The sequence below is a fragment of the Globicephala melas genome, chromosome 15 (genome assembly GCF_963455315.2).
Source record: "Globicephala melas chromosome 15, mGloMel1.2, whole genome shotgun sequence".
Taxonomy (NCBI): domain Eukaryota; kingdom Metazoa; phylum Chordata; class Mammalia; order Artiodactyla; family Delphinidae; genus Globicephala; species Globicephala melas.
This window is the reverse complement of record NC_083328.1, coordinates 16,022,012-16,045,926: the sequence shown is the minus strand read 5'-3', so window position 1 is coordinate 16,045,926 and position 23,915 is coordinate 16,022,012. Positions and strand designations below refer to the sequence as shown.

General features: G+C 47.0%; 2 protein-coding genes and 1 pseudogene across 4 annotated transcripts in view; 1 reads left to right on the top strand and 2 right to left on the bottom strand.

The window, feature by feature from the left end:
* C15H16orf54 (chromosome 15 C16orf54 homolog) overlaps positions 1-23,915 on the top strand; it is a 32,169-nt gene that overhangs the window by 6,451 nt on the left and 1,803 nt on the right. Inside the window, exon 1 of one of the 3 annotated variants that reach the window (XM_070043618.1) lies at positions 23,362-23,416. The exons of 1 other annotated variant lie outside the window; for it this stretch is intronic. The gene's annotated coding sequence lies outside the window, so the exon portion shown is untranslated. Of the gene's footprint in view, positions 1-23,361; positions 23,417-23,915 lie in introns of those variants that run through there. One more of the 3 variants, XM_070043617.1, reaches the window with a different exon arrangement.
* On the bottom strand, positions 2,862-4,257 carry ZG16 (zymogen granule protein 16). Its single transcript, XM_030871735.2, has 3 exons — positions 4,203-4,257; positions 3,889-4,021; positions 2,862-3,180 (listed from the first exon to the last, which is right to left on the bottom strand). Exons 1-3 carry the CDS (start codon positions 4,255-4,257, stop codon positions 2,862-2,864), a joined length of 507 nt encoding a protein of 168 aa, XP_030727595.2.
* On the bottom strand, positions 10,538-10,637 carry LOC115861388 (U6 spliceosomal RNA; annotated as a pseudogene).

The following is a 23,915-nucleotide window of genomic DNA, read 5'->3' as shown; positions in this document are numbered from 1 at the left end:
AGAGTAGCCCCCACTCGCTGCAACTAGAGAAAGCCCGCTCGCAGCAACAAAGAACCAACGCATCCAAAAATAAAAATAAATGTATAAGAAAAAAACAAAACCTCAGTGGGTCCAATGAACCTATCTACAAAACAGAAACAGACTCACAGACAGAGAACAGACTTGTGGTTGCCAAGGGGGAGGGGGCGGGGAGAGAAGGACTGGGAGTATGGGGTTAGCAGATGCAAACTATTATATATAGGGTGGATAAACAACAAGGTCCTACTGTATAGCACAGGGAATTATATTCAATATCCTGTGATAAACCATATGGAAAAGAATATAAAAAAAAGAATGTGTGTAACTGAGTCACTTTGCGGTACAGAAGAGATTGGCACAGCATTGTAAATCAACTGTATTTCGAAACTCAGTGGGTCCAAAAGCTAATTAATTTTTCTTTTGTATTCCCCATCTCAGAGAGTAACAGTCTTCCCAGTTTCCCAAGCTACTAACATGGTAGTTCTCCTAGATTCTCCTTCACTCACCCTCGTGCATTCAGTTATCACGTTCTTCTGAGCCTATCTTCCACCTCAAATCTCTCAAATTCTTCCCTTTTCTCTTTTCCTCATATTACTGCCTTTGTATAGACATCATTTCTGATCTAGAACTAGTCTCTTAACTATTTTCGTATCTCATCCTGCTTTACCTTTAGTCCATTTTCCCCACTTATACCAGGAAAATTATATATTCTTCTAAATCTTATCAATCCCCTGGGCAAAGTTTTCAGTGGCTCCCTGTAACTCATAAGATAAAGTTTAAATAGTTCAGTATGATATTCGCGGTTCCTGCCTTTCCATGAGGCTTCATCTTTGGCCCAATTGTGATTTGCATTTTACCTGTACTGAACCACTTGTAGTTCTCATATATTCATATTTCTGCATAAGCTGAGCCCAGTACTGTTCCCCTACACCCCCCCCCCCCACACACAGAGTCTTCCCTGACCTCCCAGAGAAAGTTAGTCTTCTTTTTGGCTCCTTTAGCATCCTATGAAAAACACCTTTGTTATGGCACCAATAAAACAGTTTGACTAGAGGGAAAGAACCAGATCCTAGCAGGGGATATTTGGTAAATGTGTGATTAGCTTAATTCAGCAATTTTAAAGCTTAAGTTTTTAAGTAAGGGGATATTTTCTTCAATCATAATCTCCTGCCAAAACCTAATGTGTAGACTAGATAAGAGCCAGCAATCCCTTCCCTTAGCCCCCTTGTGCCATGCTGCCTCTGAGGTGCCAGTGCCTTAAGTGGGCATAGTGTGAAAACAGAGGCTTTCCTACAGTTGACCAGATATCTGATCTGTCAAAAGTCTGTCAGATTCAGCCATAAAAAGGATTGCAGTACTGATACATGCTATAACATGGATAAAACTTGAAAATATTATGTTAAATGGAAGAAGCTAGACATAAAAGGCCACATTGTTGTATAATTTGATCTGTATGAAATGTCCGGAATAGGAAAATCCATAGAGACAGAAAGTAGATGAGGGTTACCAGGGCCTGGGGGAGAGGAGAATGGAGAGTGACTGCTTAATGGGGATGGGGTTTCTTTTGAGGCGGTAAAAGTGTTCTGGGATTAGAGAGCGGTGATGGTTGCCCAACTTGTGAACATACTAAAAACCTCTGAATGGCACACTCTAAAAGGGTGAATTTTACATTATGTGATTTATATCTCAATAAAAATATAATTACAGTGGCACAGTATTCCATTCCATGGAATTGAGAGAAATAAAGGAATTTTTATAAAAGCAGACTAGGCATAAGTTTGTGTAATGTTAATATTTCTTTGTAAAATTACATGTGCATAACTGTTATCTTCGTCTAATTGTGAAGAAATGTGACTGGGATTCTCTGGGATGTGTATAAACTTATCGGGAGCAGTGAGTAAGTTCCCCCACCCCCAATCACCACCACACACACACAAAAGAAAACAAACAAAAAACTGTCAAAAATTTAGGACCGGGAGCTAGAGTCCTAAGAATTATTTCCAAAGCAACTTTGTATCCTTGCTCAATCTATCCAGTCACCCTAATGCTTCCCCTGGACTCTAACCAGCCCCTTCTCTTCATGGAAACCCATGATGGAAATCTCTACCCCCCCACCCCCCCACCTTGGGATGTCCTTGTTTTGAGGGTAATATTGGCAGAGTAGAAGCTGTTGAGGAGGTGGTGGCTTCCTGAGGAAAGAACTGCGGTCTGAGAGAGCTGAGCAAGGACTCCAGGGCTTATGAGTAAAGGTGGGGAGGAACTAGGCTGGGGTAATAGGCAAAGCCCTTGGCAGGAACTTAGGCTAAATTTTGGGAGTCAGGTGGGTTCTGGGAAATAACAAAGGATGATGGCTCAGGCCACCCATGTACAGTGAGTGGGTTAAGGTCAGGAGAGTGAGGTGACAGCCTTTTGGTGGAGAGGCACTATCTCAAGGGGAAGACAAAGGGGAGAAAAGGGCTGGAGAGTGGAACATCTGGGGTTTTTGCAATAAACCACAACTAGGTCTTACCTTCAGCCTTAGAACTCCAGTTTGGGTAAACACTTGAAAAAAAGAATTGGTGCAGGCCAGAATCTTATCTCCTCTTAATAAATTATGAAGAAAAGCCCAGGATTCTTACACCTCTCTCCCTCATCCTCCCACTCTTCCCCAGATTGACGTCTGACGAATAGCCAGAAATGAGAGTCACACATCCATACCCAGAGTCAAGAGGTGGACCCCAGCTGCAGGCACCCATACACACACTTTAGCCATGCCCTTTTATTATTTCTTTTTCATTGAGACAGGTGGATGGTGGTTAGTGGTGAGGGGTTCCCATACCCCCACTGCAGTGTTGCAGGACAACTCAGCAGTTCTCGTGTTTACTGGGGTAGACATCCCAGTGGAAGCCAATGGCATTGATAATGGATTGGCCAGATCGGCCACTGATGAATCGTAGCACAGTGTTGGGGTGCAAGGGGACAGCTTTGAAATTCTTGCCTCTGTTTTTCCCAAAAGTCAAGACGCGGGACTTGTCAGTCACAAAGACCAGCTTTCTCAGGTAGTTCCTGTACTTTCCCGACACCTGGACCACTGATTCCCCAGGGTCCAGGGCGATCTCGTGCAGCTTTCCCAACTTGCCACCCACGTAATCGCTCCACACCGTGCCGTAGCGCACCTGGAGACTAGGGGCAGGGGTGAGGAGGGAAGAAAGGGAGACACTGAGTAAGGTGATCAGAATTCAGGACCTCTTGGCCTACAGGCTGAGACCTTCAGACTGGTGACAGGGATGACAAACCCCCTGCCAGTCCCACAGAATGTGAGGGTTGGGTAAGCCCTTGGAGATCATACATGGAACTTCAACTCCTCATTTTGCTGACAAACAGGCTCACAGAGGGAAAACAACTTGCCCAGAATCACCCAGACAGTGAATATCAGAGCTTGAATTTGAAGTCTACACTCCCACCAGGCCCCCACCCCCTACTTGAAACAAGAAAAGGGATTTTTCAAACATCTGAAAGGCTCCGATGAAGGAAGAGACTTGTCCATGCTGTGCTAGGATACAAATCCAGGATCAGAAGGATAAAGTTTTGGGAGAGCCATCAAGCAAAGATGGAGGATGCCAGAGGGGATTTAAACCTTGGGTGGGGAAAAACTAGACAACTTCCAGGTCCCTCTGAGTTGATGGTATATGATTTACCCAAGATCACAAGTGTGGGTGTGTTAGGGGTTTCGACAGCACAGGTCTCAAATCCAAGTCCTCTAATAATTTTTCCATATCCTGTTATCCCTGTGACTTGATTGAAACAGATGTGACCCAAAGTGACTGAGAAATACACAATTTAGTAAGATCCTGGAAGGTCCCCAAACCACCGAAACGCAAAGAATCTTACCCTATGATGTAGTAGCTGTTAACTCGGACACGAATGGCAGTGATGGGGCCATCCAGCTGGTTTGCAGAATGGGAGAATCGCTTTCCTCCGTAGCCTCCATACTCTCCACTGAAAGAGGAGGAGCTGGCCTGAACTGGAGGGAAAGGTGGAGTTGGGGGGAGAAATCCCGAGAGCTCAGTTTCTCCCCACCACCCTTATTCCCCCCACAGCTCAGTTCCCACCACCCCAAGTCAGCCACTGACAGCCTTGGCCACCAGCAGTACAGGAAGCTGCTTCCCCTGACTCTAGTGCTGGGCTCCTGGTTTCTCACTTACGCTTACTGGCAGAGGCTGATGCACAAAGAATGGCAAGAAAAGCAACGGTCAACATCCTGGGGCTGGAGTGGGAAGAAAGGAGAAAGTGAACGTTTACCCTTATCCCCCCAGATATCATTTACCCGGGCACCCCTGAGCTCCAGTTGAGGCTCGGGTTTCTTGGTCCTTCAACTCAGACCTCATCCACCCAGTCTTGGTCTTAGAAAGAACTGTCCACACTCTCTAGTCCTGTTTGTCACAAATACTATCTTATGTGTCCTCAATCCCTCTGCCTCTCTCCGGTCTGGCTACAGCCGATCCTTCTCTTCCCTCCCAAGCCAGAAGATCAATCCTGACCTTCTAACTGGATTAAGCTGTGTCAAGCCCTGTTCCCTCCTGGCACAAAGCAGGAAAGGAGTTTTCTAAAGAAGAAGTGGAGGACATCTCCAAATCCTAGAGATGGTTGAGTTTATCAAACCAGGAGTCAGAGCAAAACCTAACTGAAGTAGGCCTGTGGTAGATTGGCCCAGTCTGTGGGACATCTGGGGCATAGTTTAAATTCCTAGTTTCATCCTAGTCTCAAATCAGAAGGAAAGGAGCATTTTAGAGGTGTGTCTCTGGGTCACTTGGAGAGTGAAGGTGGGTGATAGAAGAAACAGCCAACAGCACTGTCCAAGCAGTTCTGGTGCAGGTGGGATAGACTGAGGAGTTGGAGAAGAAATCGGAACCGGCTTAAGACAGATCCCAGGCACCTGGTCTATTTGTCATACCTCCTTCTCCACTAACACAAATCTGTCCGTAGGTGTATCCCGGGTGTCCCCAGTCCTTCAGCTGAGATCCAGATATCCTTAACCTAAGACTAGCTCACAACCAGATGCCCCGGTTAGCTGACACGCAGGTCTCCCCAGCCATTCAATCCAGGAAGCCTCTTCTTCAGCTCAGCGTGAATCCCCTCTAATTCAAATCCAGGCATCCCTATTACCCCTCAGCCCACACCTCTGTCACCCCTCACCTGGCACTTTCAAGTGCAAAGTAACCCCCTGGAAACTTCCAGGTCTTTTATACCTCGTCCAAGCCCTCCCCCTGCTCTTCATTGCGTGAACCTCACCTCCTGAGCAAACATGATCAAACTCTTAGGGTCAGTTGTCAGGCAGGGTCTGGAACATCTTATCCTGCCCCAAGGGTTACAGGTGGCAGGGTGGGGTCAACTCTGGACCAAAGCCCAGATCTCAGGAGAGGCAGAATAAACTTGAGAAAAGATCACCAACCGAAGGGCCAGCTGCTTTGTGTGGGCAAACTTCCTAATCACCTCTGGGTGTGGTCCAAGGTTCTCCTTCCCCTATTTGGTTTCTGCTGGTGCCCTCACCTGCAATCTGCCATCTTTCAGGATAAACATTGTCCTCTGCAGGTATTTGAAATATAGATTCTCCTGGAAAGGGATTACACTCCCAACACCTTATACTTAGGAATGCCTACTATTTGCCAGACACTTTTTTTCTCTCCCCTTATATTTTATTTGAAAAAATCCAGAGTATAGAAAAGTTGAAAGAATTGTACAGTGAACATCCCTATGCCCACCATGTAGATTCTATCTTAATATTTTGCTGTACTTTCTATTTTTTCCATTCATCCATCCGCGATCTGTCAGACTCTTCACAAACTTTTTCTCTCTGAGAACGGTGACTTGAGGCCACAGGACACCTGGAGATCCCCCTCCCTGGAACAGGTAGAGTCAGCGCAGCAGGCAAGTGGGAAGCTGAGGAAGTAAAAGAAGACAGGTCCTCCTCTGGGGGCAGTTCTGGGCCCTCAGGACTCCTGGGCGCCATAGCTGAATCATAGCTGGGGCTATAGCCCACACAGGGCAACGGCTCCCTCCTGTAGGTCTGAAACTTCCCCAGGGTTGGTGTCATCGTTTTCTTCTCTTCGCCAGCCCTTCTCTTCTGGGGCCCCTCTAGGACTGGCCCTCTGACCCACTGTGTCAGCAGGGCAGAAAGACAAAGCCCAAGGAGGGGCTGGAACCCTTAGCCTTGGTTAGTAATGATCAGGAGCGTGGCATTTGGAGTACCCCACCCCCTTATAGGCTCACCATCTGGGACTGAGGACTCATCCCAGGAAACACAGGGAGCCCCACCCTGATGAGCCGGAAGTAGGGTGGGGCTCCTGGCAGGGAGATTCCGGGAGCTAGGAGGGCAGCCAAGGAGGCACTGTGTGATCTCCCCTCTCCAACCTTCTGCAAGTCCAAAACGAGCACATCCTGGAGACAACTTTTACTTCATTCCAGCCATTTTGTTCTCTTATGGCTTTTGTCCTTTCTTGTGCTTGCCTTTCTTCCCTGATTCTCTCTCCTTCCTTTAATGTCTTGCTCTTTCCCTGACATCTCTTGCCCTGAGGTTTTCCCTTTATATTCTCTCTTTCTTGGTGCCTCTTCTCTTCTTTGTCTCTTCATCTCTCCCAAGCTCTCTCTCTAACTCCTCCCCCTCTCTCCTCTCATTATCATGCGTCTCTTCTTCTTTAATAGGAGCACATCACAGAGTCTGTGACCAAACACAGGGAATCAAAGATGGCAGCTCAGGGAGGTCTGAGGTGAACACCTTGGGAAAACACCCTCACATTTCCATGACTGACACATCTGGGACCCTCAGAATAGAGGCTCCTACACTTGTCATAGGTTCAGTTTCATGCCAAGATCCAGAGTCTCCTCCATGCCTGCAGACTGGTCCCTGGGTTCCGGGCAAAAGTTCCTGAGTCCCCTTTCCAGAGTGACAGAGATACGCTTCCTCCAGTGGGAGGGGTCTCAGGGTTCATCCTCTGTCGTCCTGGAGACAAGAAAGGCCACTGTGTAGCTAACGCTGGTACATCTTAGAGTTTGCGCTGATGCTGTGCCTGAGGATCCAAAAGGAAGAAGGTGAAGGCCCTGGGACACCAGGCCCCCCTCTGCTTCTACCTCATTAGCTCCTATTTAAACTAGTTCACATTTAACCCATGTGCCAGCTGGGTGCCTACCTGCCCAGTCCCTATAAGCAGTGGAAGGTACCCCTGCTCCAGTGCTACAGGCAGGGAAAGTCCAAAGCCTTCCAAGCTTTCTGCTATCACAGGCAACTTACACTCACTGACTCCTCTGCCCCTTTAGCAAAGCGACTAACTCAGCACATGTTTATGGAGCATCTCTATGTTGGAGGCACCACCCCAGATGCTGGAGAGATAGTAAGGAGGAGGGGAGTCAAATCCCACCCTCAGGAGCTTTCACTCTAGCAGGGGGAGTCATCAAATGAATGTTACTACATGATATGTGCTATGAAGAAATCATCAAAGCAGAGAGAGAACGTGAAGAGGGATGGAGAGGCCGCTGCTCTGGCTTAAAGGGTCCTCTGCTCAGGTAATATTTGCAAAGAGACCTGATTGAAGTGATGGAGAGAAATAAGATATTTGAGTGAGGAGTGGGCCGGGCAGAGGGAACAATAAGTACCAGAGCCCTGAGCAGGAAGCACGTGGGATGAATTCAGAAACAGCAAGGAGGGCAGGGTGGCTGGTGGTAAGTGAGGGAAGCCAGTGGGAGGCAAGGTCTGGGCAGCAGCCAGCGGGCGGAGGGCGCAGGGCCTGGGAGGCCATGGTCAGGAGTTTGGATTCCTTCCGAGAGTGAGGGGAGCCATCGAAGGGTTTTACCTTTTAAAAGGATTCCTCCAGATTTTGATAGAGTGGAGAATGGACTGTGGCTGGGTGAGGCTGGGGAAGGGAGGCCATGGCAAGAGGGGAGTGACCCTCCCCCCATTTTGCTGGGTCCCTCTCACCTGCCCTCCTGGACTGTCCGAGAGACCCTCCCTCCCTCAGACAAAGCAGCTCTGTCTTCTCCAAGTCTTGGTGCATGTTCAGACCCCAGGGTGAGAATCTGCCCCTTCCCCCCATCAAGGAGTTTTCACAGTATAGTTCCAAACAACGGTAGATCTGTTTCCTGTTAAGAAAAAAACATCCTCCACCTCCTCATTTATACATTGGGCCTCCATGGAGGTTTCATTTGAGCAAAGGGTTTTACCATGAAAACAAACGTGAGCTTGCTTTTCTGCTCACTCTTCACTGTTCCAATGGATAAAGTCTAGAGAGCAGAAGTGACCTCACTAAGTTGAAAAAGGGGGTTCTACCGCCTGACCCTCATGCCCCACACGCCCGCCCCTCAGTGGCCTGCAGTTTGGTTTTGCTACTCCAGCTGTTCCCAAAAACCGGCCTCTTCACCGGTGCCAAATAGAAATGCGAAGAGAAAGGAGGAGACAGAGTTTGGGGTGAGGTAGAAAAGAGTAGCTTTTATTGCTTTGCCAGACAAAGGGGGCCACAGTGGGCTAACATCCTCAAGACTGTGTGCCCCACCCCGGAGCGGGTAGTGAGGAGTCTTATAGTGTTCAAGGAGCAGGGTGTGGTCAGCTCGTGGACATTCTTCTGATTGGTTGGTGGTGAGGTAATCGGGAGTCAGCATCATCAACCTTCTGGTTCCAACTGGTCTGGGGTCTACGCGCTTGTAGACAGTGTACAGTTAACTTCTTCCACCTGGTGGGAGTTTTAGTATCTGTAAAATAGCTCAAAGGTTGTGGCTTAGAATAATATCTATAGTCCTTGAGGAGGAACTAAAGGTCCTTGACTTTGATTAATGGCTAAAGTATTATTATTTTGTCTTGCTTGACCGTTTCCCTTTCTTTCTGCATTTTCTCACTTCTCTGATTAAATTTATTCTTTGACTAAAGTTTTTCTACAGACAAAAGGCAGGCGGAGGACATGGGTGGGGGTCTATTCTGGGAAAGCCTCCTAGGGTCCTGCTCGGTTACATGGCTGCCCAAAATGCTCCCCTCCTCTGCCCACCCAGTGCCTTCTACCCTCAAGATATTCTGCCCATACCACCAGCTCGGCCACCCCCTGTGCCCACCACCAAGACTGCTCTCCTCAACTCCCTTCTCTTCCCAGCCCCTCACTTTGAACAGAATTCATGGCTCCTTTCTCTCATGGTTCTGTCCCCCACTCACAGCCTCCAGCTGTGCTTCCTCCATCACTAGTCTGGTTCTAATTACCCTGCACCGCAATTTATCTGTTTACAGGGAAGGCTCCTCCACTGAAACGGGAGCCCATCCTAAGGCAGGAACTGTGTAGTCCCCACCTCTGAATTCCCAGGTCCTGCATCTCACCTGGCCCAGAGCAGGCGTCCCCTAGAAATGACTGTCAAATGCGTCAGCTGCAGCGAGACTCCTATGAAATGTTCCTCTTTTGACTCTTCACACAGCTATGTCTCTCTTCTCACAGGGTTGCATATGGGTTTTCTTCAATTTCTCATTTACACTTCCCCTGAAGAAATTCTGTATTCAGAAGAATACTGGGCATAAACACAGAATTCTGTGTTGAGGTCCTCCATCCAATATTTCTTAGCTGTGTGAATTTAAGGAAGTCACCTCATTCTTTAGAGCCTATATTTCTGCATTTACAAAACAAGAAAAAAATATCTCAAGATCAACCAAAACCCTAAAGGACAGTGTTTTTCAAACGGTAGATCTTAACCCATTGGTGTGCCATGAAATCAGTTTAACAGCTCAAGATCAGCATATTTTAAAAGTAGAATAGAAAAGAAAATAGGAGCATGATGTGTTCTCATGCATGATGTGTTCTGCAAATGCATTAAGACAGAGATAGTGTGATGTGCTGGTGAAAAGCACAGACTGTGTTGGAATCCAGCCACCACTACACAGAGGGCACACGTGTGCCTGGGGCAAGTTATTTATTTATTTATTTATTTTTAAACAGGAGAAAATCAAATAACATGTGTACATGGGAGAGTCCCAGAAAAATTGAGTAACTCGCCAAAATGGGCGAAGCCCTCATCTTAAATGCCACCCTCAGCTAAAGACAGAAGAGGATGTTGAGGGTGGGGAGAGTCCATTCTGGGAGGTGTGCAGGAAAACACACAGTAAACAAGGGTGATTGTGATGCAGATCTAAGCATTGTCTTCTCCACGGATAAGAATTTGTAGAGAGTTGGTCATAAAAATATGGAATGCTTTGGACTTCTCTGGTGGCGCAGTGGTTAAGAATCCACCTGTCAGTGCAGAGGACACGGGTTAGAGCCCTGGTCCGGGAAGATCCCACACGCCGCGGAGCAACTAAGCCTGTGCACCACAGCTACTGAGCCTGCGCTCTAGAGCCCATGAGCCACAACTGCTGAAGGCCGCGCCTAGAGCGCGTGCTCCGCAACAAGAAAAGCCACCGTAATGAGAAGCCTGTGCACCGCAACGAAGAATAGCCCCTGCTCGCCGCAACTAGAGAAAGCCCGCGAGCAGCAACAAAGACCCAACGCAGCCAAAAATAAATAAGTAAAATAAATTTTTTAAAAATGGAATGCTTTACAAATTGTGTCCTCCTTGTGCAGTGGCCATGCTACTCTTCTCTGTTTCTACGGTTTTAGAATATGTGCTGCTGAAGTGAGCACCTGTAGCAAGTTATTTTACTTCTCTCTGCTTTTGTTTTCTCATCTTAAAAAAAAGAAGGGTGGGTGGTAACCGTACCCAGCTCTTAGGGTTCACTCCAGAACATGGCCTAGTGCACGGTGAGTGCCAAGGGACTGTTTCTATATGAATCAAGTGTGCACAAGTAAAACAACACAGTCTCACATTCTAAGGAGGGGCTCCGTCCAGGGCAAGTGAGAAAATCATAAAATTTCTAATTACCCCTCGTGTTTTAGTTATACACCTAAATCATATATTCCTAGCCTTCTATACATATGCTTCGATTTCGTTTTCTTCCTTCCCAATTGAATACAGCGCAGACCAACTAAAGCCCATTGCACGTCCAACTGAGGCCGGCATCATTGATTTTAGCATCCGCAGTTCTTCTCAGCTTTGTCCCTATTGTACCAAGGCCATGAGATCTCGCACCTTTTCTCTAGTATCGTCACTTTTTCATGTCCACTCATTTTATGAAAGTGTGAAGGCAAAATGGTCAACTGGCCACAACTAACCTGACACACAGGCCAGGGTAGCTTGAACTTGATGGGATCAAAAGCATTTACTGAGGGATCCTGGAAAACAGAAATGAAGTTCCCCACCCTGGAGGGGCTCACAGCCTTATGAGGGGCAAACATAAAGGAATACATCTTCAGAGTGCGGTGAATGAGCACAGCGGGTGGGCATATGGGGATTCAGCCAAGCACAGAGGAGGAAATGCACATCCCACCTGTGGCCAGGGAAGTGTGGCCACTGATGCCAGGATTGCAGAGTGAAAAGAGAGAAGCAGGCTGAGGTCCATCCAGCGCTATCACTTGTCTTGGGCAAATTACTTAAAGTCTCTGAACCATCATTGATAAAGGAACAATAAGATTCTCTTCATAAAAAAAAAGATACAAATGAACTTATTTACAAAACAGAAATAGACTCACAGACATAGAAAACAAACTTATGGTTACCAAAGGGAAAAGTGGGGGAAGGATAACAGGAATTTGAGATTAAGAGATACACACTATCATAGGTAAAATAGATAAACAGCAAGAATCTACTATATAGCGCAGGGAACGATATTCAATATCTTGTAATAACCTATAATGGAAAAGAATTACTTTGTTGTACACCTGAAACATTATAAATCAACAGTACTTCAATATAAATAAATAAATAAATATTTTTAAAAAAGATCCACTTCAAAGGGTTATTTTAGAGGATTAAATGAGATAGAAAAATGTGTTCAGTAAATTGTGAGGTACATAGAAGACACAATCATTTATGGCTGGGAGCAGGGGCATAGGAGGAATAGAGACATTTTAACAGGGTAGGATGGTCAGTGGAGGGTACAAAGTGGGAAACACCTTCCTTCACTACAGGAGGAAAGTATCAGAGCAGATAGGGCTGCAAGAACCGGAGGAAGCCAGTGAGAATCCCCAGGCAAGCCATGAATGAAGCCAAGAGCAGACCTTGATATTTATGATTACTAATCTCTCCTTGCTAGGGTGGGGATAAGGGGTAAGGGGGCCAACCCCATTCTGGAGGGCAGAGAATCAGCAAGGAAGAGAGCTAGGGCTCCTGCCGAAAACCCCAGCTTTCTTCGTGGGGAGAGAGGAAGAGATTATCAGCTGATGGAGAATTGGTGGCATTGCGCAGGTCTCTTTAGGGAAGCTGTGAAATGTTTGGAAGAGCAACTGTCGGGAGGGGAACGAGAGTTGTCCAGATCCATGTTACAGGGCGACTAGAGGCACTGACTATCGTGGGTTGTATGATTTTCTCCAGTAGGACAAAGAGCAGGTGGTTGTATTGGCTCAAGGCAGAAGGTTTATGAGGAAGGCTGTAAGGAGTGGGGTTGAAGTGATTCACAATGAAGTCAAGGTTATAGAGGAAGTGGGGTGAGGTCAAAGAGGGCGGGTAGTCAGTGATGACCTCCAGGATGTGGGCTCCAGGAAAAAGAAGTGTCAGTAAGATGGACCATCAGGTGGAGCAAGAGGAAGGGGAGGCTCAGTGCTTGGGGAATTTGATCGTCAATGTAGAGCAATCCTGAATGGTAAGAAGGTCTAAGGTGGTCCCTAGTGTGGAGGGGCAGATCTTTATGGTCTTGAAAGATGAGATGAGAAGCAATGCTAGGTCAAGGTAAACAAGGACTGAAGTGCTAAATGAGGTTCTTTATATAAAGTATTTAATATTATCTCAACAGCCCTTCAAGTTGGGAATTTGGGAAAAATAGAAATTCAGGCACAAATTAAGAAGACTGCCAAGTCCCTTGGAGCTATTAAGATGGGAAGCTCAGCACAGAGTACTCTGCTCAATATTCTTTTTTTACTGTTTTTGGCCATGCCGCATGGCATGTGGGATCTTAGTTCCCCGAACCTGCACCCCCTGCATTGGAAGTGTGGAGTCTTAACCACTGGACCACCAGGGAAGTCCCTCTGCTCTGTATTCTGTAACAACCTAAATGGGAAGAGAATTTGAAAAAGAATACATGATATATGTATAAAAAAGATACATGTATATGTATAACTGAATCACTTTGCTGTACACCTGAAACTAACACAACATTGTTAATCAACTATACTCCAAAATAAAATTAAAATTTTTTAAAGTATAAAAAAAAAGAAAAAAAAGATGGGAAGCTCAGATTAAATCCAGGGCTGACTGGTTCCAAAGCCCAGGTTCTTTCCATCTCCCCAGATTTCCCCAAAGAGGTGGCACTTGGGACCTCTCTAATTCATTCTCATCATTTTTCACAGCTCTCAAGGTTGGAATCTCTGACTCTTGAGATCTTGGGGAGCCAGGTAGGTGAGACCTGGCAGGCCCTGACAGTGATAAAGCTCTCCTGAGCTCAGCGGCCCTGTCCTTATTCCCTGTAGGCATCAGGATGGTCCTGGGTAAGGGATGGAACTCTCAGCTGGTCTGGGCGCCCCTGCAGAGAGGGCAAAAGGGAAAGGAAGAGCATCAGGAAACACCTGGATCTCTTGTTGCTCTGAATATATTTCACGTGATTGACCTGCTCAGGAAGTCATTCATTCAGCAGGAGGAGGACATGGGAGATGGTGAGATCTGGGTTCAGATTCAGCTCCAGCACTTGCTAGTTGTGTGACTTTGGAAGACACTAACCAGCTTTCTCAGTTTGCCCAAAATTAAGGGTATTTTGGGACATGGAACTTTCAATGCTAAAACCAGGAGAGGCCCGGGCAAAATAGGATCGTTAGTCACCCCAGACAGGCTACTCAACCCTTCTAAGCCTCAGTGTCCAAGTATAAAATGTGCCCGTCTGCTGCCCGCTTCTCTGCTTCTCACACCTGAGGCTGCACTTTACAGAGAACACGAAGAGGGAGTGCGGTTTAATTCCGTCTGGTTGGGAGAAGCTGAGGGTTGACTGCACGTTCCTTCATCTGCAGAAGCTGAAATTCTGAAGTGTAAAGCAACTTTTCACCAACGTTCTGCTTGGAGCCCTCAGCTGTGCTGATGTGGGGTCTGGAGCACGAATCAGGAACCTCCCCCACTGATCACGTCCCTGCCATTCCTGGTTGCTGCCTCTTGATCCCAGGTGGGCGTGGCAAGGTCCAAACACACCTTGCTCAGTAGGCAGTGGTGAGATGTGGGTTGTGGGTTGTGGATGAAGGCCACTTGAAGCATGAAACCCAGAACTCTGGTTGCAGTAACGTTGCTTAAGAAGGAGTCTTTAGGCTTCAGCCAGGATGGGTGGCGTAAGCATGGCAGGAAGACAGCACCGTCTTCCTGAAGGGTTGTCTCCCCTGGCGCCTGCTGCTGCTGCTCTTCTAGCCTGAGGTTGGTGTCCTCCACATTTTGCTCAGGAGCCAGGTTCATTGAGGTCCTCAACAATGTGGAAGGGGAAGGTGTGGAGCTGTCGTTGCTGGAGGAACGTGAGTTCTGAGCAGAAAGTAAGAAGTGGATGAACTTAACAGTTGTAAATTTGGCCACCCACAGTTCCTCAAAAAGTTACACATAGAATTACCATATGAATGAGAAATTCTACTCCTAGGTATGTACAGAAAAGGAACTGAAATCATATGTCCACCCAAAATCCTGGACCTGAATGTTTCTAGCAGCATTACTTGTAATAGGCAAAGAGTGGAAACAACCCACATGTCCATCAACCGAGGAAAGGATAAACAAAATGTGGTACAGGTATCCCTCACTTTTCTTCCTTTCTTTCTTTCTTTCACTTTATTTTTGGTTGCATTGGGTCTTTGTTGATGCACGCGGGCTTTCTGTAGTTGCGGGGAGCAGGCGCTACTCTTGCTGCGGAGCATGGGCTCTAGGCACATGGGCTTCAGTAGTTGTGGTGCGCAGGCTCAGTAGTTGTGGTGCACAGGCTTAATTGCTCAGCGGCATGTGGGATCTTCCTGGACCAGGGCTAGAACTTTGTTCATGTCCCCTGATTTGGCAGGCGGATTCTTAACCACTGTGCCACCAGGGAAGCCCCTCTTTCTCTCTTTCTTTCTTTCTTTCTTTCTCTTTCTTTCTTTCTTTCTCTCTCTCTCTCTTTCTGGCCACGCTATGAAGCTTGCAGAACCTTAGTTCCCCAACCAGGGATCAAACCCATGCCCCCTGCAGTGGAAGTGCAGAGTCTTAACCACTGGACCGCCAGGGAAGTCCCTTCCCCACTTTTCTTGAAAGTTCACTTTATGCCACTTTGCTTTTAGGAAAACCTACATTAGTACCTGTTTTTGCTAGCCAAAAGAAATCTGAAGAGGATTTTCACTTTTACAATAGTAAAAGCCAAAAGGTGAGAGTAGTATTCAGTGTCTGTTTTGCAGCGAGTGGTTATAGAGGCAGCACATACCCCAAGCAAGGGAGTGGCACAGCCAAGCTCTTTCCCCAGAAACTACACTCAGCGTCTCAGCATCCAGCCACCATAGTTTTCAACTGTGTCTGTGGGCATCTGTGCTTTATCTCGGTTTATTTTGTGCATCCATTAGCAAGATGTGTCCTAAGATAATTACTTCTTCGCTTTGTCATCTCAGTTTACGGAAGGCTTCATAGGAATGCTCTACTTTCAGGTAGTGGGAAAGACAAATATTCATATGATGAAATATTATTTATTCAGTGATTAAAAAGCAGGAGTGAAGCACTGATTCATGCTATAGCATGGATGGACCTTGAAAACATTATGCGATGTGAAAGATACAAGACACAAAAGGCCACAAATTGTATGATTGCATTTATATGAAATGTCCAGAATAGACAAATTCATAGAGAAAAAGCAGATAGTCGTTGCCAGAGACTGCGGGGGAGGAGGGAATGGGAGTGACTACTAGTGGGTATACAGTTTCCTTTTGGGGAGATGAAAATGTTCTGAAATTGGACAGTGGTGGTGGTTGCACAGTCTTGTGAATACACTAAAAACCACTGAATGGAACACCTGAAAAGGGTGAAATTTATAGTATGTGAATAATGGCTCAATAGAAACAATAATAAATAAATAAAGTCTGGCCACCCAGTGCTGCTACATGTAGAAAGTACAGCAATGGAGTGATGTATTCAGGATCCAGTTGATACCCCTTGACATTGGGATGGGAGAGCTAGAGGATGGATGAATTTGGATGGACGAGTTTTCTGGAACCAGAATTCAAGTGAGTCCTCCAGCTGGATCTCAGGTGACTAATGACCCATAGAAGTAGTAATCCTTTCTGATGAATGAGACAGTGATAGTCAGGTATGTGGTAAAGGACATGAAGTTTGATGTTTTCTTTCTTTCTTTCTTTCTTTTTGGCTGCGTTGGGTCTTCGTTGTTGCATGCGGGCTTTCTCTAGCTGCAGTGAGCGGGGGCTACTCTTTGTTGTGGTGCACAGGCTTCTCATTGCGGTGGCTTCTCTTGTTGTGGAGCACGGGCTGTAGGCGCGTGGGATTCAGTAGTTGTGGCACGCGGGCTCAGTAGTTGTGGCTCACGGGCACTAGAGCACAGGCTCAGTAGTTGCGGTGCACAGACTTAGTTGCTCCACGGCATGTGGGATCTTCCCGGACCAGGGCTCGAACCCGTGTCCCCTGCGTTGGCAGACGGATTCTTAACCACTGTGCCACCAGGGAAGTCCCTTGATGTTTTCTTGAGAGCATCCACCTCTGCCAGAATCAGGCTAAGAACCTGAGTATGGTCAGGCTCAGTACACATAGGACTTGGGGAAAGTTGTGGTAGCCCCTTGGGCCCTCCTTTCTCCTGGAAACATCAGGTGGGCAGCGATGCAACATAGAGTGTAGGTGTTGGCCACCGAGAGCCTCAGTCTGGAATATACCTCATTAACTTTTCAAGTAGCATCATGGTGGAGAAAAAGGACCCACAAAAGCCACCTTGTGGGCAGGGCCCCCCCCCAACATACTCAGCTCAAATGATCGTTTCCTCAAGATCCATCAGGTCCAGTTATCTCCAGATGGGGCTTCAGTTTAGCGCTACAGAGAACTATTAAGGTGTGGGCATGGCCAGATTAGGCAGGTGGGATCCAAGCAGAAGTGAAGGGGGCACCAGGCAGTCAGTTAGCAATTCCTTTAGCAAGTCTAAAAGTGAGCAGAACCCCAGTGGGTAGCTCACCAAGCCGCCACATCTCTGTTCCTTTGAGGTCCACATACACTGGGCCTGGCATCATCTGGAACTTCTGACTGGAGAAGACATGGCCCAGAACTCCAGTTCTGCAAACAGATGTTTCCTCAGAGAGGCTGCACTGCTGGGAAAGCCTGCTTCTTCCCCTCCCCTGTCTGCCTGCTGCCCAAATAAATCAGGCAGTTTTACCCAGGAAGCCTTCTTAATATTATGAAATATTACACAATATAGAAAAGCACAAAAAAAGAAATGTTCTGTACAATAATAATAAAGCAGTTTTTTACTTAGTAACTTTGAGTTACCTGTGGGATCTAGTTGGAAATTCTGTTCCAGGAGTTCCTTGGCGATCCAGTGGTTAGGATTCTTTCACTGCTGTGGGCCTGGGTTCAATCCCTGGTTGGGGAACTAAGATCCTGCAAGCCATGAGACCAAAATTTAAAAAAAAATAAATTCTGTTCTGGAACATAGTTAACAGGCCTAGGATTATATTAAATAAGCATTTGCAGGTTGCAGGTCACAGAAACCCAACCCAAACTATGAAGCACAAAGGGAAATGTATTATAAGGACGCATGAGCCAAGGACAAGACTATAGCTGGGCATCTGGAGGGAAATGGAACCAGAGACTCAAACAACATCAGAAATCTCTCTCTTTCTCTCCAGTGCTCCTCTCTCTGGTCCGCGTGATGGGAGAGGGAGCACTGAGAGTTCCCAACCCTCACATCTAACAGATTCAGTCACCCAGAGACATTCAGTCTCAGTTCCAAAATTCCAAGGGAAAGAACTCATTGGTCCAGCCTACCTGAGGCATTCAATCAACTCACGGTTAAGTGTGTGTGTGTGGTGGGGGTGACATTATAGGAATGTGACGGCTCTTACTGTAACCATTCAGAAAAGACACTTCCTCAAATAGTGGCGTCAGTCTAACAATCCAACAGGTGTCCACTGCAGGGCAGAAGCTTTTGGACCCCCAGAGGTTGTAGACCATAGCAGTGGGTCTCAACCTTGGCCGCCCATTGAAATCACCTGGAAAACCTTGAAGACTGTTGCCTGGGTCCCTCCCCAGACGTTCTGATTTACTTGGTCTGAGGTGTGGCTTCAGCCTCAGGCTTTTTTTTTTTTTTTGGCTGCGCCGCACAGCACGCAGGATCTTAGTTCCCTGACCAGGGATCGAACCTGTGCACCCGGCAGTGGAAGTGTGAAGTCTTAACCACTGGACCGCCAGGGAAGTCCAAGCCTCAATCTTTTTAAAAAGCTCCCGGGGTGCTTCTAACATACGGCCAAGGTTGAGAACTGGCTAGTGCCGTGCTTTTCAGACACTCATGCGCCCACACGTCACTTGGGTATCCTGATAAGATACAGCTTCTGATCCAGTAGGTCTGGGCGGGGCCTGAGAGTGTGCATTCTGATGCTCTCTCTGGGTGCTGCTGACCGTCTGGGAAGCCAGGTTCTAAAGCAGCACTGCCCAATAGTGCTTTCTGTGATGGCAGGAATGTTCTGTAGCTGCACTGTCCATACAGTGGCCACTAGCTGCAATGTAATTAGTGGATTAATTAAATGAAATGTAATAGGTGAGACTGAAGAGCTGAATGTTTTACTTGACTGAATTTGAATTTGAAGAACCACACCTAGCTAATGGCTACCGTATTGGACAGAGCAGGTCTAGCGGATTTCATCCACAGGGAGGGCGTATCTGAATCACCTGTGGGATTTCTTAACCAACTCAGTGCTCTCGTGGCTACCATGTTCCTCCTCACCCTCCCCAATTCAGGCCCTAAAACAGTGTAATAGAATGGGCGGGGGTGGGGGGAAGAATAGGGATAAAGAGTGAACCCTGGAGAAGGCCCCACAGGTTATTCTGAAGTACTGTCCTTACTCACTTGGTGAGAAACACTGATGTAGAATGTTCCAGATTATCTATTTCTCTGCTACAAACCCACCCTCGAACTTGGTGGCCTAAGACAGCAATATTTTTTTTTTTCTCATGAATCTGCTTTTTGGCCAGGGCTGAGTGGGGATAACTCGGCGTCCGCTGACGTGGCTGGAAGCCTGGGACTGGAGTCATCTGGAAAGGAGCTTGCTTACGGGTCAGAGAGTTGACGTTGGCTGTCAGTTGGGACCCTTGCTGGGACTTTAACCAGGGCACCTACTTGTGTCTTAGGCTTCCTCACACATGGTGACTGGGTTTCAAGGATGAGTAGAGAGTGGGAATGAGCCAAGCCACATGGGAACAGCACTCTCCCTATTTTTTAACCTAGCCGTGGCAGCCATACTGTCACTTCTGCTGAATTCTAGTCATTAGAAGTGAGTCATGGGACTTCCCTGGTGGCGCAGTGGTTAAGAATCTGCCTGCCAATGCAAGGGACATGTGTTCAATCCCTGGTCTGGGAAGATCCCACATGCTGTGGAGCAACTAAGCCCGTGTGCCACAACTAGAGTCTGCGAGCCACAACTATTGAAGCCCTCGTGCCTAGAGCCGGTGCTCCACAACAAGAGAAGCCACCGCAGTGAGAAGCCCGTGCACCGCAATGATGACCCAATGCAGCCAAAAAATAAATACATAAAATTTAAAAAAAAAGAAAAAAGAAGTGAGTCACAACGGCCAGCCCATATTTACGAGGCAGGGGATGAGATTCTACCTCTGACAGGAGGAGTGGAAAGGAATTTGGAGACATGTTTTAAAACCACCACATAAGGACTTCCCTGGTGGTCCAGTGGGTAAGATCCTGCGCTCCCAATGCAGGGGCCCGGGTTCAATCCCTGGTCAGGGAACTAGATCTCAAATGCTGCAACTAAGACCCGGCGCAGCCTAAATAAATAAATAAATATTAAAAAAAACCACCACATACGCTTAGGAGTGAAGAGCACCAAGGGCAGAGCTCTGCACACAGCAGCCCATGGGCCAGCTGCACAGTGTATGAGAAATAGAGTTTTACAACACAACATTGTAAAACAACTGTATTTCAATTAAAAAATAAAAATAAGACTTCCCTGGCGGTCCAATGGTTAAGACTCCGTGCTGCCACTGCAGGGGGAACGGGTTTGATTCCTGGTTGGGGAACTAAAGATCCCACATGTCGCATGAGGTGGGCCAAAAAAGAAAATAAAGGGTGGGGGGAAATAAAATGCATATGGAGTTCAAAGAAAATCCTAAAGGAGATTAAAGTGGAAGAGCTTTAAGGAAAAAAAAAAAAAGTTTAACTGGTTCCAAGCACAGCCAGGCTCATCCCAGAACACTTGGATCCAGGAGCACCCTGTCAACCAGAAGACTCCTGCACAAAGGCCTGTTTTCCAGACTCCTGACCAGAGACTTCCCTTTTACACACACTCCTTGAGTAACTTCCTGATTCCTTTTTTCAGAAATTCTTGCATGGTGGAGGGGGAGGAAGCTAGGGGTCAGAATACCTGGGTTTTGCTCCCTACCCTGCAGAAGCCTGTAAAAAAAATGCAGGTTTACTTGGGAGTGAGGAAATTGTAAGGAATCATTTTCCTCTTTATGTTTCAATTTTTTATACTATGATTTAAAGTTTTCATGGTGGTAAAATATATATACCATAAAATTTACCATTTTAACAATTTTTATTTTATTATCTATTTATTTTTTTAATTTTTTGGCCATACTGCGTGGCTTATGGGATCTTAGTTCCCCGACCAGGAATTGAACCTGTGCCGCCTGCAGTGGAAGCACTGAGTCCTAACCACTGGACCCCCAGGGAATTCCCCCATTTTAACAATGTTTAAGTGCACAGTGCAGTAACATTAAGTGCATTCACATTGTTGTGTAACCGTCACCATCTTCCATCTCCAGAACTTTTTCATCTCATCAAACTGAAATTATGTGTGTATATATATACATATATGTTGGCAGCACCATGCGGCAAGCAGGATCTTAGTTCCCCGAACAGGGATTGAACCCGTGCCCCATGCATTGGGAGCGAGGAGCCTTAACTTCTGGGCCGCCAGGGAAGTCCTCAAACTGAAATTCTAGACCCATTAAACACCAGCTCCTGGCAACCACCATTCTACTTTCTGTTTCTTGGAGCCTGACCACTCCAGGGACCTCATATGAGTGGAATCCTACAGTATTTGTCCTTTTGTGTCTGCCTTATTTCACTTGGCATAACGTTTTCAAGGTTCATCCATGTTGTAGCATGTTTCAGAAGTTCCTTCCTTTTTAGGCCTGAATAATATGTATGATATAAATAATATTTTATATATAATATAAACATTTTGTTTATCCATTCATCCATCAATGGACGTTTGAGTTCATTTGAGTTCTTTCCACCTTTTGGCTTTTGTGAATAACTCTGCTATAAACATTAGTGTGAAAATATCTGTTTGTGTCTCTGCTTTCAATTCTTTTGCACATATGTAGACATATAATTGCTGGACATATGGTAATTCTATGTTTAATTTCTTGAGGAACCAGTTAGAATTTTTTAAGCCTTTTTGTAAGTGATGAAAAACAGTTAAGAATCAAAACAGCCAGTTTGATACCTTAGGAACAACAACAACAAAAAATCATACCTGGTCTTTCTGGTTTGTTTGTTTGTTTTTTAGTTTATTTAATTTATTTATTTTTGGCTGCATTTGGTCTTTGTTGCTATGTGCAGGCTTCCTCTAGTTGTGGCAAGCGGGGCCTTCTCTTTGTCATTGCGGTGGCTTGTTGCGGAGCACAGGCTCTAGGTGCGCGGGCTCAGTAGCTGTGGCCCGCGGGCTCAGTAGTTGTGGCTCGCGGGCTCTAGAGCGCAGGCTCAGTAGTTGTGGCACACGGGCTTCGTTGCTCCGCGGCATGTGAGATCTTCCCGGACCAGGGCTGGAACCCGTGTCCCCTGCATTGGCAGGTGGATTCTTAACCACTGTGCCACCAGGGAAGCCCTGTAGTTCTGAATAATGTTTACTGTTCTAGAGCTTTAATTTTTTTTTAAAGAAAGACTAATTACAAGAGAACATACATAACAATTTTCAGGTTTTATTTATTTGGAATTTCTTTTAAAAGAAAACTTTTTATCGTCATGAATACATATCACACAAAAATTGCCATCTTAACCACTTGTACATATCCAGTTCAGTGGTATTAAGCTCAGGTTTTATTTTAAGGCTTATAATCTCATCAAATTCTAATCTCGGTGGGTGATGCATATTAAGGCCAGAGCCTTGGGACTCTCCTTTCCACCTACTCCTACCCCTGCCACACTTTGTACTCCTTCTGGCCCTTCCCTCCAAACCGCAAGGACAGAGCAATCTGAGTCAGGCTGCCTTTGTGACCTTCTTTGGTAAGATGCTAACATTTCAACATATTTTTTGTAGCCTTTCACATTAAATGGCTGTCATTTTGCAAAACAAAATCTGAGTACGTAGGAAGAGTTCTGTTGTGTACACGTTGTTTGGCAGAGAAGGAATTTATATCTATGCTTCCCCCATCCTCCTATATACATGAGGTGTGTGACTTAGAACACAACACCTCCCTTATTTAGGGCTTACCTGCCATCTGTCAGTGAGTGAGTCGATTCTAGACAGTCTCTGAAAGGCTCCCAGTCCAGGAGCTGATGATTCTCTCAACACCAAGCACCAGGAGAAAGGAGCCGAGATGACAAATGTTTGTGGTCTTGGAGAGAGGCCTCAGCATACTTTCTAGCCTTGGATCCTTCCCAGAGGCCTGACATTTTTGCTACCTGAGCCTCACCTCACAGAGTTTCCAACCAAAATTGGGGCTAAATGGTCTGAGGACAAGAAGATATATGTTTGTGAAGTGCATGGAGAAGGTGGGCAAGCAAGAAGGTGTGTGGGGACAGATAGCAGGAGTGGGTACGGCGGGGCCCAGTGGGCAGGGCAGGGACACAGCAGCCACCTGCGAGCAGGTAGAGCAAGCCACCTTGGTGGTCTGGATGGGCTCTGTCTCTCTCTCTTGGCTTCCAGGTAATTGTTCTAGGGCCTGGGGCCTGACTGTGGGGTGACACTGAGTTCAACAGAACCACTGCCCATTCCGGCCCCACCTCTCACCAGGAAACGCCTCCCCACCGCAGTGACCACATCCCCCCAGGTTGCCTTGGAAACACTCTGTGGGGGCTGGGAGATCCAGGGCACAGTTGCCCAGCAACAGGTGGTGCCCTCCCTTCCGCCCTCATCTGAGGCAGCTGCCCTGCACCCTTGGCTCGCACAGGGAAGAGCGGCTCTGAGGGTGAGCCAGGAGCCCAGAGACTGACTGAGGTGAGGTGAGGAATGCAGGAGGTCCCTGCAGGTGGGGGACCTGGGGGACAGCTAGAGGCAGACAGAGACTGGGCAAAGCCAGAGAGACGGGGACAGGTACAGAGGTGGCACCTGAGACCTGGCACAACGGCAAACTCAGGGGAGCCTGCAGAGAACAAGACCAACTCCAAGGAGAGTTGTGAGGGCAAAGGAGCAGCCAGGGCGCCGCCAAGGTGGCCGGGAGCGGGGCCCACACGCAGGGGCAGCGCTGGGACGGAGGCTCTCGTTTCCTCACCCAGCACTTCTTCTAAGCAAGGCATGAGCGGGCTGAGACAGGAGGAAAGAAGCCCTTGGGTTCTTTGAGTTTGAGTTCAGTTTTGTCTGAGTCACCCTGGAGTCTGGGAGGAAAATGCAGCTTCCAGAAGGGGCCTGGGGATTCTGAACAGGAGGGCCTGGCTGCAGACCGAGGTGGGCCCCATCTCTCTGGCCATCTGGCTCCTTCCCGCCGTTTCTCGGTCCTCCGGG

Excerpts from the sequence above, each read along its gene's own strand:
- ZG16 (XM_030871735.2), bottom strand. The coding sequence starts at position 4,257 with ATGTTGACCGTTGCTTTTCTTGCCATTCTTTGTGCATCAGCCTCTGCC. Across the intron at positions 4,022-4,202 it reads ATCAGCCTCTGCCAGTAAGC|TTCAGGCCAGCTCCTCCTCT; the intron begins GTAAGTGAGAAA and ends CTTTCCCTCCAG. Across the intron at positions 3,181-3,888 it reads AACAGCTACTACATCATAGG|TCTCCAGGTGCGCTACGGCA; the intron begins GTAAGATTCTTT and ends CCCTGCCCCTAG.